General features: G+C 32.1%; 2 protein-coding genes across 2 annotated transcripts; one reads left to right on the forward strand and one right to left on the reverse strand.

Annotated features, from left to right (window-relative positions):
* Positions 1-1186: 1186 nt before the first annotated feature.
* LOC143629579 (RING-box protein 1a-like) lies at positions 1187-3724 on the forward strand. Its single transcript, XM_077098817.1, has 5 exons — positions 1187-1307; positions 1374-1424; positions 1506-1565; positions 3541-3612; positions 3687-3724. The coding sequence occupies exons 1-5, from the start codon at positions 1187-1189 to the stop codon at positions 3722-3724; spliced, it is 342 nt and encodes a 113-aa protein (XP_076954932.1).
* A 259-nt stretch (positions 3725-3983) lies between these two features.
* LOC143629580 (guanine nucleotide-binding protein subunit gamma 3-like) lies at positions 3984-6103 on the reverse strand. Its single transcript, XM_077098818.1, has 5 exons — positions 5957-6103; positions 4635-4687; positions 4484-4528; positions 4288-4332; positions 3984-4200 (listed from the first exon to the last, which is right to left on the reverse strand). Exons 1-5 carry the CDS (start codon positions 6101-6103, stop codon positions 3984-3986), a joined length of 507 nt encoding a protein of 168 aa, XP_076954933.1.
* Between the last annotated feature and the right edge of the window lie 9798 nt (positions 6104-15901).

Here is a 15901-nt window from a genome sequence, read left to right on the forward strand (position 1 = left end):
AACTGGTTGAGTCCCTGTGGTTTCAGAAACGAATAATTTGAGTCCCTGTCGCTGTGGAATTACTAGTTTACCCTTTTTATGATCTGTATGAGTCATTGTGGTTAAGTGATTGTGCAGTTTTAGTCTCTCTTTAAAAATTTCCTCCAAATTAAATAATTAACCACCAAACTATAGCCGATCGAGCCATAATCAACTAACCAAACCATAATCAACCAAAAATAAATGAACCGAATTTTTTTTTAACAAAAATAAAAGATCCGAACTTTTTTTTTAACAAAAATAAACAAACTGAACTAATTTTTTTTAACATAAATAAACGAACCAAACTTTTTTGACAAAAAAAAATACAAACCAAACTATTTTTTTTTACAAAAATAAACGAATCAAACTACTATTTAACAAAAATAAACGAACCAGGCTACTTTTTTTTAACAAAAATAAACGAACCAAACTACCTCCTTAACAAAAATAAATGGACCAAACTACCTTTTAACTAAACTAAATGAACGTAACTACTTTTAAAATAAGTAATAGAATCGAACTCCACCTTAATGCAATCTACGACGATATTTTTGTTAAAAACAAGTTCGGTTAGCTTATTTTTGTTTAAAATAAATTTGGTTCATTTATTTTTGTTAAAAAATACGTTCGGTTCGTTTATTTTTGTTAACAAAGTAGTTTGATTTGTTTATTTTTTTAAACGAAATGAACTACTTGTTAAAAAAAGTGATTCGGTTTGTTTAGTTTGATAAAAAAATTAGTTTCGTTTTTTTTTGTTAGAAAGTAGTTCGGTTTGTTAATTTTTGGTGAAAAAATGGTTCGATTTATTTATTTTTGTTTAAAAAAATTAGTTTAGTTCATTTTTTTGTTAAAATGAGAAGGGGACTCAACGTGACTAATTATGAAAGTTCAAGGACTCAGAGTGACAATATATGTATATATATATATATATATAGAAGTAAAGTGTCAAATCTACACCTAAAACTTACACAATAAAGTAAAGGTATGGACCCAAATGGTTCATTTTAAAAACAAGGGACTCAATTAGTTCAAATAAAATTTCCACGCACTAAAACCACGGTGATATTTATATTATAAAAAATAATCCAAAAATTATTAATTATTAATTGATTTCATCTCCACTTTCTTCTTTCAAACCCTAAGACACCTTTACCGGCGAATTTGTATGGATTCCGACGTAACGATGGTTCCCGCCGGTGACTCCTCGAGTCTTCCCGGACCTTCTTCGAAGAAACCGAAGCGTTTCGAAATCAAAAAGTGGAACGCCGTTGCTCTGTGGGCCTGGGGTTAGTATTCTGATTATTAGCTTTAAATGCTTAATTAATATTAATATGCGTTTGATGTTGTTGCAGATATTGTGGTTGATAACTGTGCCATCTGTAGGAATCACATCATGGATCTGTGTGAGTGTTACTTTTGGTTTTGAATTACTGATTTAATTATTTTGTTGGATCTGATTGTCTCATATGTGTTGGTTTAATTAGGTATTGAGTGCCAAGCTAATCAGGCTAGTGCTACTAGTGAGGAGTGTACTGTTGCTTGGGGTAAGCTTTTCGTTCTAAACCCTAGCTTTTTTGTACATATAGTTGATAGTATTGATTTATTTTTATCTTTGTAGTTGTGTTAGTTTGAATATATGCTGTGAATTTAGTGGTGTAAACGAGCAGAGCTTGAGCTTGACCTCGGTCGTTTTGTCTTACGAGAGTGAGAGGGAGGTTGAGAGCTCGGGAGTCATTTTTTCATGCTCAGGCTCAGCTCAGTCTTTTTATTATCTATTGATTAATTTGTATACAAAAGTATTTTTATGTATTTTGAAAAACCTTAAACGAGCCTATGCTCAGCTTGAGCTCGGTTCTGCAGTGTAGAATTAATACATATCCAAAAGAGGTAAAAGTTTTTAATACACAAGGCTCGAGCTCGGGGTTGATAACTAAACATGTTATAGCTCGGGCTTGTAAAAGCTCGGCTCGTTTCGAGTTTTTCGTCGATCTGATCTCGAGTAGCTCGCGAGTGTCTCGGTTTGTTTGCACCCTAGCTGTGATTGTAAAATTGTTATGCTAGTGGTTTCTTTTTTAATAAAAGGGAAGGGAAGGATTAATTGTGGAGAATTGACAAGATCTGTTTACAATTTACGCTATGGTTCTTGTCTGTTGTGGATAAGTTTTTTTCTAATACCAATTTTGTGACTGATCACTTGTTGTTCACTCAGATTTTTAATGGTAACTAGTTGATGTAGTAGGAATTTGTAACCCAACGACAACCGTTATTTGAGTGTGCTAGGACATTGGATAATATAATAGAGTTCAGATATCCTATCTGGTTACACTTGATGGCGACACACCCATATCCTTGAGAAATTGTTGTTACAGTTTGGGTGTATATCATATTGAAGTTCTTTAGGATAATCTGGTGTGATTACGTGTTAGCTTTGGTAAGGATTATTGGATAGGTGGATTCATATTTTAGAAAATTTTGTTGACAAAAACGTTTTGCTTCATGATATCTGCAATTTTAACAGTGATTGGATGAAGTACATGTTTTTGTAAGTTATAATATCTACTAAGCGAGATTCAATAAAATAAGCATTGGCTTCGTAAGTATGATGCGGTATATGTTATAGGCGTTACTCTTTTAAGATGAACAGTTTATTTGGGAAAGGTTTGCTGTGTGTGAAATCCGTAACTTAATGCTTATTTTTTGCCAGTGTGATAGATTTTAACTAAACCTGTACTCTTAGATTAGTGTTATGTCCTTCATCGAGAGTTCCAGAATTCACATCTCACCTTCCATAGTCAGGCTTAAGCACCCCCCCCCCCCCCTTTTTGCCAACTTTTTTCCATTTGTTTTAAGCAAACACTTTTTTTCTCTGTATCTACTGTGTTCTAAACAATATATTGTTTGTAATTTGTATGTATGTACTATGTAGTGCTAGTAACATACACACATTATCTGTTCATAGATTTGTATGCAAGTTAGGTTTATAACTAACTTGTCTACAGTAAATTGCGTTTAGCTTCTTAATTTACTAATTTGTAGTCACAACTGTGACCTTAATTATTGACCACAGTTGAAGGGGTTTCTATGTGACCTTAAGTATATAGTCATTTTCTCCCCTTCAACTGTGACCTTAATTATTGACCACCGGATTCTTGTTATTGGAGAAAATGACTATATACTTACAGTAAACTGATAGATACCAAGTACAATGGAGACATTTGGGCCTTATGTTTACTCGGATGAAATACCGGTTAGGTCCTTCACATATACTTGAATTAAACTTGGCTGCCTAAATCTTTAATCTGCCTAAACAATATTAGTACAGAAAACTCGGTCCCCTTATTATAATGAAAGTTTATTTGAGGCTCATACTCAGCCACTCAGGCTTGATCTTGTTTAAACTCGGTTCATTTTGAGTTTTTTCTGGTCCAATTATGAGTAGCTCATGAGGGGCTCCCCTTGTTTACGCCTCTTGCATGTTTTATCTTGCTGTATGAGTTTACTCATTGCACCATTTGACAGGTGTCTGCAACCATGCCTTTCATTTCCACTGCATTAGCCGTTGGCTGAAAACACGTCAAGTTTGCCCTCTAGGTACCCTTAGTTTTTTTTTTAACCTTCATGCTGCGTTTTTTATAAGCTTTATAACGATTTATTAATGACTGCAGATAACAGCGAATGGGAGTTTCAAAAATACGGTCACTGAATGCATGGAACGTGGCTGCTATGAGATGGCTGTGAGATGGAAGGGAACATACTATCATTTTAAGCCTTAAACTTGTATCGAAAGATTGCTGGGCTGTTTTTATGAATTTTGTTTTTCTATCAAATCAGTTGCTTGTTAAAAGATTGATTTGGTTTATGTTTGATATTCACCAAGTAAATTGACACTTGAGTTTTAAGTAAAGTTGAGTAGAAATAAACAAATATAACATACTATAATTTCAGAGTTGATATCATACACATTAAAAACATAAACATGAATTGCAACAACAAACTGAACATTTAGGACAGGTAGAATCGCAGCTGCAGCCGCATGTAATCTCAGGACACTTGCAGCACCCTGAACTACATGCTTTCTTTCGACCACCTCGGCAGCAGTCTTTTGCACATGGAAAGCACGTGCAATCGCCTTTTGTGCTGCAACAGCAACAACACTGTATCAGCGAGCCAATTTTTCTCCTGGGCAAAACAAAAGGTTTAGGATAAACAGGGGATTTATATGAATGAAATCACCAAGTTAAGAATTAAGATATAACATAAATTTACCAAAAATTCTTCCAGCAGCTTCTGCGTCTACCACGACTCTGATTTCTGTTCCATGACATCAACAAAACGTTAAATGTGTCAACTTGCTAGAGAGAAAACATAACCAGACGCAGGAAGTTACAAATAAATGTGCCGAAATGAAAGCATAATAAAAGGGAACAATCTATGGTAAATTGTGGCCAAGGGGGATTCATACACTGCGATGAGTGGATCAGGTGTAGCTTCTACAAAATCTTCAAGTCTGTATGCAGTATTAGTTGGTCAACAGAAGCAAAAATATACCCTAAATTTATACAAAGTGAAGGAGCATATAATTTTAACATGATCATATATAAATATTGGCGTACTCTTTGCAGCATCTTGATGCAAGTTCAAGCTCTGCAAGTGATTTAATCTCATCCTGTTTACAAAAGACAACACAGAAAGAGTTGTAATGCACAGAGAAAAAAAATGTCAAGTAATACATACACATTGCCTAAACCTTTCAAGCTTTCAGGAATAGTCAAAAAATGGTTTTACTTTACATTTGAAAACGTATAAAAGCCATTTAACATTTGAAAGCCGTCAACTCATTGAGTTTGTTAAAAGAAACAAGAATTTTTCAAAAACTTCTAGAAAACCATTGATCATGTTTTAGGCTTTTTGTTGAATTTATCCAAATTAATCAACCTTCAAGTGTACTATTTTTTGCAACTCCAGTGATCAGACTAGAAATAAAAAATTGTTACTGTTTGCTTCTTATTTAACCTAAACTAGTGGTTTTCAAGAAATTATAAACTGATTGCTACCAAACCGTTCAATATCAACAATATACAGACAACTAGGGGGACAAGTTACTTAGAATCCGATTATTCATTTTTGTTGGTAACCTATGTTGTCAAAATCCCTTTGGGCGCAAGGAAAGTGCCTTGCTGCCATCCGGCGACCTTTGGGCGAGATTCTGTCCAAGTCCTAAAAGTTCTGGCAAAATTTGCAAATTCAAGGCAAACTTGTCTAAAACTTCCAACAATGGCTTTGAACGACTAAACAAGCCTAAAGCATGTCTAAAACTCTGAAAATGGTGCGCCTTGCTTATCTCAGGCCCTCGCTTTTTAAGTGCCTTGCGCCTAGGACCAGGGCATTGACAACCATGTGATAACCCCAAGAATCTGTTACCAGAAAACTCACACCTGCTAAGTGCTAACCAAATGGATTAGGTAAGTTGTGAGTTACGCCGGGCCGTGGCTCCCAAAAGGTTATTGCAAGGAAACACTAGAATATTCTAATATGGCAGCTAGAGGTGAATCAGGTACTTGAAGGCTTGGTTGTACATTTTCAACAGATTAGACTACGGCAACAAGACAATAGCTGTTTGTTAAATCTCACATTTCCAACAAGTTACACAAAAAGGGGTGATAAAAAATTAAAAATTCACCACAAATTCAACCTCATAAACGAGATAAAGTAATTTGAAGCTACAATATCAACCTCATCAACCGATTAAACCCTCATATCCGAATCGGTAATATCAATGCCAACAACCTAATGAATCTCACCAGCATTTTTATTTTAGGTTAAACAAGTTCTTTCACTAATAATAAATTCCAAACGATTACAATAAATAAAGTAGTGACAGATACTACTAATATCGTATCACAAAAAGGGTAACTAATTAATATAATAATATTACCTGAAGCACACCAATCTCTCGTTCAAGCACTTGAACCTTAGCAAGCTGACGTCGTTTACCATACAAATCAACATAAACTATAGAAGGAGACGAAACCGAAACCGGAGACATAGAGGATGAAGATGAACCATTTGAAGTCTCACCCATGAGTATATAGCTAATATTAGGCCATTGCTAATGTTGTTGAGTTGGGTGTTAATAATAAATTAAAACGGTCGTGTGGTTGAAGAAGAGTGAATCTGTGTCAGAGTAAGTGATGAGACGTAAGATTAGTCAGTGTTGTGTTTTTTAAGGACGGCATGTGCGTGATGCTCTGCGGTCACGTGCGTGCTTCTTGTCTTGCTTGACTCCAATTTGTACTTGATGTTTGCTATTATTATGGTGGTACTTTAATCATCAGGCTTTGAAATTTATTGCCTTTTGACATGTTTCAAATCTACATGATAAATACAACAAGAAAATAATAATAATAATAATAATAATAATAATAATTTATAAAAAAAGTTGATACCCATTTTGTGGATCACAATCTAGCGTATCTTCAAAGTAGCTTGGGGCTGTGCGCTGACGATGAAGAGAGACGATGATGCGAAGGAGAGAGTAAGCGATTTCTCAAGGGCCGTTCAAACCGTTCGTCGTTCGAACTCGTTTGAAAATTGCTCGAAAAATGATCGCTCGTTTTTTCGCTCGATTGTAAACAAGCCGCTCTGCTCTGTTCGATTTGTAAATGAGCAAAGGTCCGCTCATTTCGGTTAGGCTCGAAAATTTTTAATTTATTTTATATATAATATTGTATGAACAATATATAAATATATAGACAACACACATAAATATAACATAAATATAAGTAAACAATTTTTTTAAATCCATTAAAAATTTTCCTAATTTCCGTCAATTTTATAGTTTTTTTGTTCGCTTCAAGTTTCAACAATACCAGAAGTTTGTTTACATATTTCATTATATCTCAGTTAAACTTACTTCTCATAAAAATTTACAATTTATTACACGTTTGTCTAAAACCTACTGATTTGTTTACAAAATATATATATTATTTGCAACTTTCAAACTTGTTTCTTATTGAAACTTTTAAAGTGAAAAAGAAATAAATAATGCTAGAAAATCGCTCGATGTTCGATCGAAAAATGCTCGTTTCGGTTTTGGCTCGTTTCGGTTTTTGTTCGGTTCAAATTTCAGCTGTTCAGTTTGGTTCGGTTGTAAATAAGCCAAGCAACAAACAAACCCTCGCTTGATTCGTCTCAGCTCGGCTCGTGAACAGCCCTAGAGGTTTGTCTAATGTCTATTACCTTGTGCGAAGTGTGTCGAACCGAGCACAATACCTACCCAGGCAAATAACTTTTAACATTATATATATATATATATATATATATATATATATATAGAATCATGATCATATGAGAACTTTTTGGGAATTGAGAACTATGAGAACCATTTTGGACCACAAAAAAACCCAAAAATAAAAAAAATCATAAAACAAAAAAAAACACAAAAATAAAAAAAGTAAAAAAACCAAAGTTCTTATTTATCATCCCGGTTTCTAAAAAAAACGTAAAAAAAAATTTCTCGGTTTAGCTAAATTATACATATATGTACACACATGTTTTTTTTCCTATACACATATGTATAATTTAAGGTAAATGATAATGTACATATGTGTACATTACGTAACTAGAGATTAAATGAAAGTATACATATATGTATAGGTATAATACGAATTAAAAAGAAAAAAAATCAGTTTTTTTATTATACATATATATATAATATGTACACACATGTTTTTTTCTATACACATATGTATAATTTAAGGTAAATGATAATATACATATGTGTACATTACGTAACTAGAGATTAAATGAAAGTATACATATGTGTATAGGTATAATACGAATTAAAAAGAAAAAAAAATTCGGTTTTTTTTTTTTAAATGAAACCGCAATGAAATATAAGAATTTTGGTTTTTTTACATTTTTAAAATTTTCGTTTTTTTTTGTTTTATAATTTTTTTAAATATTTTTTTAGAGGCTTATTTTTGTGGTCCAAAATGGTTCTCAAAGTTCTCAATTTGCTAATGGTTCTCTTAGGATCCTTACCCTATATATATATATATATATATATATATATAGGGTAAGGTTAAAATGAAAACCCATTTGAGTTGTGAAAACCCTATGTAACATCGTTTTTTTTTTGTTACATGTAATATATGTTGTAACATTTAATACAAAACATCGAAACATAAAAAAAAATGTTTTGCTATTTTTTAACATTTTTTTACTAATTTTTATATATGTTTTCAAAATAGAGAAAATGTTATATTTATATTTACATTTTTTATTCAATTTAATTGTGGACCACAAGATTTAAACATTAATTAAAAACATGTGGTTGATAATGGGTTTCTAGAGTTTTCACAACTCAAGTGGGTTTTCATTTTATACTAAGCCTATATATATATATATATATATATATATATATAAAGGATCAGATACATCAATCCCTTATCACGCCCTGTGTGCAATGCGCCCATATAATGTATATATGTGTGAACCCTCAGGTGGGCAAAAGTGAATTGCACTAACTTTGACGTTATTTTACTAATCTCGTGAAAATAACGTTAAAAGTGGCAGAAGGTTAATCAGGCATCATGTGGTGGCGTTGATAACCGAAAGACAAGGGTAAACGCACCAATCGGCCGGTGTTCCAGTGGTTGAGTGTTATGTGCCTTATGTCCAAGGCTTGATGTAAAACTACTATCGAGTCGGGGGTCTCACCGGAAGCAGCCTCTTTATTCCTATGGGGTAGAGGCAAGGCTGTCTACATCTTACCCTCCTCAGACCCAGACCCTACCATAGCTTTGCTATTGATGGGATTTACTGAGTACAATGATGATTATGACATTAATCCCTTATCATACAATAGATACGCGACTTTATTTACCCTTGATTTTAAGAAACCCTAAAAAACATCTCCTCTGCCCCAACGATCTCCTATGTGAGAGCCGTCACCGGAAAAACGATCCCCGCTCAATCCATCTCCATCTCCACCGCTCGACGGCGCCATCAACACTCTTCGTCACCATCATCGCCGTCGAAAACGAACTCATCGGAAAAACGTAAAACTCGTCACAGGTTTGTTTAGTTGAATTGAAATTGAAATTGAAGCCAATTGATCGGTTAATCTTTGAAATCGATTCAATTAATCATCAATTTAAAGCTTCAATCAATCAAATTTTAGTTTTGAATGATGGGTTTTGACACTGAACGTTTAAGATTTGGCTTGCATAAAGTTTTTTTCCTGAACGTTTAAAATTTGGCTTGAACGTATAAAGTTTTTTTGCCTGAACGTTTTAGCGTTTTTAACCTTGAACGTATGTCGCGCACGTAATGTATGTTAAACGATTATTGTATGTTAACTCACCCATATATATATATATATATATATATATATATATATATATATATATGGTAAGGATCCTAATAGAACCATTGGCAAATTAAAAACTTTGAGAACCATTTTAGACCACTAAAAAACATATAAAAAAAATATTTAAAAAATTATAAAACAAAAAAAAACGAAAATTTTTAAAAAGTAAAAAAACCAAAATTCTTATATTTCTTTCAGGTTTCATTAAAAAAAACAAAATTTTTTTTCCTTTTAATTCGTATTATACCTATACACATATGTATACTTTCATTTAATCTCTAGTTACGTAATGTACACATATGCACATTATCACTTACCTTAAATTATACATATGTGTATAGGAAAAAACATGTGTGTATATAGTATACATATATGTATAATAAAAAAATGATTTTTTTTTATTTTTAATTCGTATTATACCTATACACATATATGTATACTTTCATTTAATCTCTAGTTACGTAATGTACACATATGTATATTATCATTTACCTTAAATTATACATATGTGTATAGGAAAAAAACATGTGTGTACATGTATATGTACATATTATACATATATGTATAATTTAGCTGAACCGAGAATTTTTTTTAGAAACCGAGATGATAAATAAGAACTTTGGTTTTTTAATTTTTTTTTATTTTTTAGTTTTTTTTTTATTTTTGGGTTTTTTTGTGGTCCAAAATGGTTATATATATATATATATATATTATTTATTAAATAACTAGTTTTTCTACCCGGCGGCAGTTGACAAAGTCCCATCGTTAAATCAAGGGCGTTGGTAAAACCTGAGCGTTACGACGATGAGTCGACACGAATTCGGTCAGTATCGTCTACGTTCGTTAAATTTTGAGCATTATGACCAAAAAAATTAGTTTGTTGTTATTTAGATAAGTCTATGTCGATCAGTCGACACGATATAAACACCATTGTTAAAATTTGAGCGTGAAAACCCAAAAAATTAATTCGTCAAATAAACATATAAGAAAACAAAGTATTAAAGACGATGTTTATTTGGTTGGCAAACCGGGGCGGTGGTAAAGCCCAAGCATTGTCGGTCCCGAGCATTGAGACGGTAACTTGGCACGAATTCAGCCAGTTTCATTACGTATGTTAAGGTACCATAACTAAAAAACGAAAAAAACATAAAAATTGAGTTGAACCAACGACCAATTTTGGGGGGCGGGGTGTCGGTTGGTAAACCTGCAAATTGGTAAAACCCAAACGTTGTCAATTATGGGGTTTAAATAAGGCCGCGAGTCTGCGTGACCTCGATCAGGTTCTTTCAGGTATGTTATGATACAGGAACTAAAAAAAATTAACGTTTGGTCGGTTTCATTACGCTTATTATGATAACTGAACTAAAAAAAATCATCAACTAATACGGTGCCGCCAAGTGACCCAATAGGCCACTTACGACACCAAAGTTCTTCTTTATATATATATATATATAATTAGGTTCATTTCAGAAGTGATTTTTATAACGAGAAGTGCAAGAAGTGATCTCAATCATTAGATTATTAATCAATGGTTGAAACATTATTGCATTTATTGTAATTAATAAAATTTAAAAGACATTAAAGTAAATATGAAAATGTTAGTTTAGATAGAATAAAATAATTAATTATTTAATTTATCTCATCTATCCCTAAATAAAAGCTCAAAACATAAATATTCAAAAGTTATGATTTGTAAGTTACAATTTATTTCTTTCATTATATGTTAGTGTAAGATCTAACTTTGTTTTTTTTCACCAATAAACAACTTTTAATTTATAAGATTTAAGCAAAATAGTATCTTCATTATTGATTACTCTTTTGAAAAAAAAAATAATAAATTGAATATTTGTAAGACGGAAAAAATATGTACGAAGAAATTGAAAAAGTGTAGGAAAAAAAATATAAGATGTGTATGATATAATTAAAGATGTGTAGGAAAAATTAAATATGCGTAGGAAAAAAAATTGAAGATGTGTAGGACGAAAAAAAAGTGTATGACGAATGTAGATGTGTAGGAAAAAAATATGTTGTATATGAGAAAATTAAATATATGTAGGAAAAAAATTAAGATGTTTATGAGAAAATTAATATTGTGTAGAAAGAAATTGAATATGCTTAGGAAATAATTGAAGATAATGTAGTTGTGTATGAAAAAAATATGTTGTGTATGAGAAAATAATATGTGTGTAGGAAAAAATTAAAATGTGTATGAGAAAATTAATGATGTGTAGGAACAAATTGAATATGCGTAGGAAACAATTGAAAATGTGTAGGACGAAAATCATAGGTATGAAGAAATTAAAAATGTGTAGGAAAAAAAATTAAGACGTGTATGAAAAAATTAAAGATATGCATGAAAATTTTGAAGAGGCGTAGGAAAAATTATTGTTGTGTAGGACGAACTCAAGAGATAGGATAAAAAAGATAAATTTATTGTATTATAGATTTATTGATTTTTTAAATCTTTTAGTTATTGTGATTAGATTAATATATTAGTTAGAAATGTAACTCATGTGGTTTAATTATATATATTAATGATGGAAGATTGAAAATTAGATGAGTGACCTAGATTGACTTCTCGTAAGATCCATCCCCATATATATATATATATATTATAATTTTTTGATTAAACAAAACTCATTTTAACGTCACTATAACATAGTAAAAAGAAAATTATTTACTTTAGGTCCACAAGAAACTAGAAAAGCCCATAATGGATAATCATGTAATTTAAACCCAATCAGTAAACGCAATTAAGTTTATGTTAAGGGCCCGAATTTGTACAAGGCCTATAAAGGCCCACACATTCTTAAGGACGCCTGTGTGCTACTGCTTATTCAGACCGTGTGTTAAGGTTGGTGAAATTCTTGGTGGGTGGGAGGTGGTGTTGTGCTTGGTGGAAGGTGGTGTGTATGATGATAGTGAACCCCAGCTTAATAACGTCTTTACAGAGCCGGCTATGAGGCAGGGCTGGTGGTCGACCGACCCCGGCCCGATACCCTGATAGGCTCGAAGTTTTTAAAAATTTTTAAATTATATATATACTTTTAAAAATAAATATGTATTCTTAATGTTTAAACCTAATTACTCAACTATTTAAAATCCAAATCTTTTTTCCAAAATTTTTCACGATTCTTAGAGATGGCGTTGCATCTTTATAAGCATGAAAACTTCTTAATGTAGAGATTTTCATTGGTTTAGTTTATGCTTGTTTGGATTTTTGATTGTGATCGAATTGAATTCAAAGCCAAATTTGAATTTGGTTCGAAGTTGAGGTTTATACCGAAAGTTTTAAAATTTTGTAAATGTGTAATTCACCATCATTTTTTACCTCAACTTCACATGACCACTATAGTACCATTCACCACATTATTGGGCCTATGCAAGAGCATTTTCATCCAATCCCTTGTATTATGTGAGGGGTGTTTTTATAATTAGAAAGTGATTCAGGGTGTTGTAAGTGAAGAATTTTTATATTTTAAAAAAAATAGTGATTTTTCTGTATATTTGAAAAGTTACTGTTCATCCCTTATAATTTTTTAATATATTTTGAAAGTGGTTATGAGTGAAGTAAAGAAAAAAGGTAATGATAAAAGGTATAAAACGTATTATTTAATTGAAATAGAGAGAGAAAATAAAGTGAGTTGTAGTGTAATTTTTAGTTTGGAGATAGGAGGTGGGATGAGAATGCTCTAACACCTATTGTTCACCATTCACCTATTTTTTAACTTTTCGATGCATATAAATAGTAAGAAACTTTTAAAAATCATGACCATAGGCTGTAAAACTGTCAAAAAAATTCACCCATAGAATTCTTCATGAGCGGGGAAGCTTCATTGCTGGCCTGCATGCGGGCATGGTGTCATGCTCGGCATCGTAGCTCCACCTAGACCCCACAAAGTCGTTAGGGATGTATAACACATGCCCTAAGATGTGGTGCGCTCAAGGAAGACTAGAGTTAATGCGTATTCTCTTAAAGTTACGTGTAAAACAAAAGCTAGCTAGTTTTAAACACAAGTGCGTACAATTCCAAATTTATTGCTAATTCAAAGTATTATGACTCAGTTATAAATAAAATAGACTACCAATTTTTAGAAAGAAAAAAAACATTTTTATTTTAGGTCGGTGTGATTTCTCTATTTTTTTTAATGGTTGGTGTATTTAGTACTCATTCATAAGCATGTTTTATATTTTAAACAATATATTAGTGACCTTGGAAAGTTATTTTATTATTTTTTTTATAAATATTTCTTCAGCTCAAGTACCAAAGGTGGTATGTTATTATGTTGAGTGAATATAATTTATGAAAAAAGTAAGATTAAAACTAGAATACAGTTACCAAGGTGAATATCCATTAAGATTCGTGTAATTAGCTTATATTATGTTTTACAAGATTCCTTTGCACGTTCTTTATAGATGCCATTTACTTGTGAATAATGCAAGTTTATCAGATTATTATTGTTAGTGTTAAAACTATCTTTTAAAGCATAGATATATAGTTGATATCTTGCAAATAACATGCAAAACACCTAGTGTATATATATATATATATATATATATATATATATATATATATATATATATATTTATATATATATTATAGAGATAGGGTAGTAAAACTATCAGCGAACCCCTATATAACCCGCGAATTACCATTGAGCATCCGCGAGAGAGACCCGCAGACCAGAACATCATTTGCAGTCATGATAAGACGAAGGGTAATAATCATCTGCGGTTCCGAAGATATACCTCGCGGGTCTCCGGCACGACCCGCAGATCACCATCAAGCATCCGCGGAAAGAACCAACGAGCCAGACAAGGGACCCATCATACACATGGCCCCTGGCGATATGGAAGAGCAGTTGTAACAAACTACTTCTAGAAGATTCCTTAATACGCCCTGGTAGCGACATCGACCAATGGAAAGAAGACACCTGGACACGTAATGGCCATCTCACAACGTGCACAGATAATGGCCGTCCCAAAAACATAACCAGGCTGTCACATCCTATAAAGGCTCGACACGTATCCAATCAGGTGAGGAGGAATATCTTGATAGTCCAACTCAACTAATCACCTTCCCCCACCTTCGGCTATAAATACTAAGGTCATCTCCTTGAGGTATTCATTCACTCCCGCACGCTCTAAGCAATTACTTGTATTTGTATCAATATTCCGATCAGTACAGTACTTATTCTCACGCCGGAGGGTGGTTACGGGAAGACCCCCCACCGTGTCCTTCCCGTAACGAGACTCACGGTGTTCTGTTTTGTAGGCAGTTGGCTGGAATCTGACGCCGTCGTATTATCAGTAGACTCACATCTGGGATAAACTAGGTTCGGACTATCCAGCTCGATCTTGTGTTTCTTCATATATATTGCAAATCAAGCCATTCACTCACCCTCTCAATATTCTCTCTTACATGGTACGTATACTTATTTTCGGTGATCGTATAGACACTTGTTTTCATACCGAAGGGTGGACAGCCGAAAGATTTCCCCCTCTATAAATCCCTACAGCGAGACTAACGACGTTTCTACTTATGGATTTGATCTTAGCAGCCATTCTATATTGCTTAGAAATAATTTTACTGAAACTGGTGTCCAATCCTCTGGGTTTTGTTCTAAGTTCTCACCACCATTTAATATTATTCTGTAGCAATATGCACATTGCATAGATAAGTGATATTATTCGTTAATCAATATAAAAGATAAGTGTCTATTAAAAAAATCTATATCTATATATACTATTAAAACAATATGTTTTGCTTATTTTCTATGGGTTCATTTGATTAATTTTCATAAATACAAAGCATTCTTTTCTTAGAATTTTTTGGTAATATAATAATTCAAAAAACAAATTTAAAAATCACCAATATCATTTGAAAACCTAATTTGCATTTATGTCTATTAACCATATATTACTTTGTAATTTGTATAAATAAAAAGAAAGGACAACATGGATTTCTATTTTTGAACTTAATTTTTAAAGTTCCTTCAATTAACAAAAAATTTTCAAATGTGTTAAACCCAACAAGTAGGTTATATTTTTTTTATGTGTGTGTAATTTCATTAACTTAACTCATAGAAATTATTTGTTATTTTTTTTCTTTTTCTAGGTTTAAGGCTTTGAATAAACCAAAGAAAGCTACACATCTTCTTTCCTCTTGTACACAATATACATCAATGCAAATTTCTTTTATTTTATTTTGGCGTTGTTTTCATTTATATTTTTATCATGATTATCTGCTAAAAGTTCAACTTTGTATACATATGCTTTTAAAAGAATAAAGATGTCTTTCAACTTTAATTAGTTAATGTTCTTCAATCTAGATCGAATTTTATAGATAAACTTTATGTAAAATTCAACACTTTATTGCAAAAAATATTAATTTTTTAATTATTGATATATGGTTAAATGTTTTCTGATATGCCAACAATCAACCAACATCAGAGAAGATGAGGACAGACTCAAAAATTAAAAATTTCGGTTTATTACTTCAATAAT

This window comes from Bidens hawaiensis, unplaced genomic scaffold, assembly GCF_021521415.1.
Source record: "Bidens hawaiensis isolate Kalapana, Puna unplaced genomic scaffold, B.hawaiensis_p1.1 tig00005307_1, whole genome shotgun sequence".
Lineage (NCBI taxonomy): Eukaryota > Viridiplantae > Streptophyta > Magnoliopsida > Asterales > Asteraceae > Bidens > Bidens hawaiensis.

Bases quoted from the DNA above. Each gene is read 5' to 3' on its own strand.
- LOC143629580 (XM_077098818.1), bottom strand. From the start codon at position 6,103: ATGGGTGAGACTTCAAATGGTTCATCTTCATCCTCTATGTCTCCGGTT. The intron at 4,688-5,956 runs GTAATATTATTA...TTTTGTAAACAG, and splicing joins GAGAGATTGGTGTGCTTCAG to GATGAGATTAAATCACTTGC. The intron at 4,529-4,634 runs GTACGCCAATAT...TACTGCATACAG, and splicing joins GCATCAAGATGCTGCAAAGA to ACTTGAAGATTTTGTAGAAG.
- LOC143629579 (XM_077098817.1), top strand. From the start codon at position 1,187: ATGGATTCCGACGTAACGATGGTTCCCGCCGGTGACTCCTCGAGTCTT. The intron at 1,308-1,373 runs GTTAGTATTCTG...ATGTTGTTGCAG, and splicing joins CGTTGCTCTGTGGGCCTGGG to ATATTGTGGTTGATAACTGT. The intron at 1,425-1,505 runs GTGAGTGTTACT...TGGTTTAATTAG, and splicing joins GAATCACATCATGGATCTGT to GTATTGAGTGCCAAGCTAAT.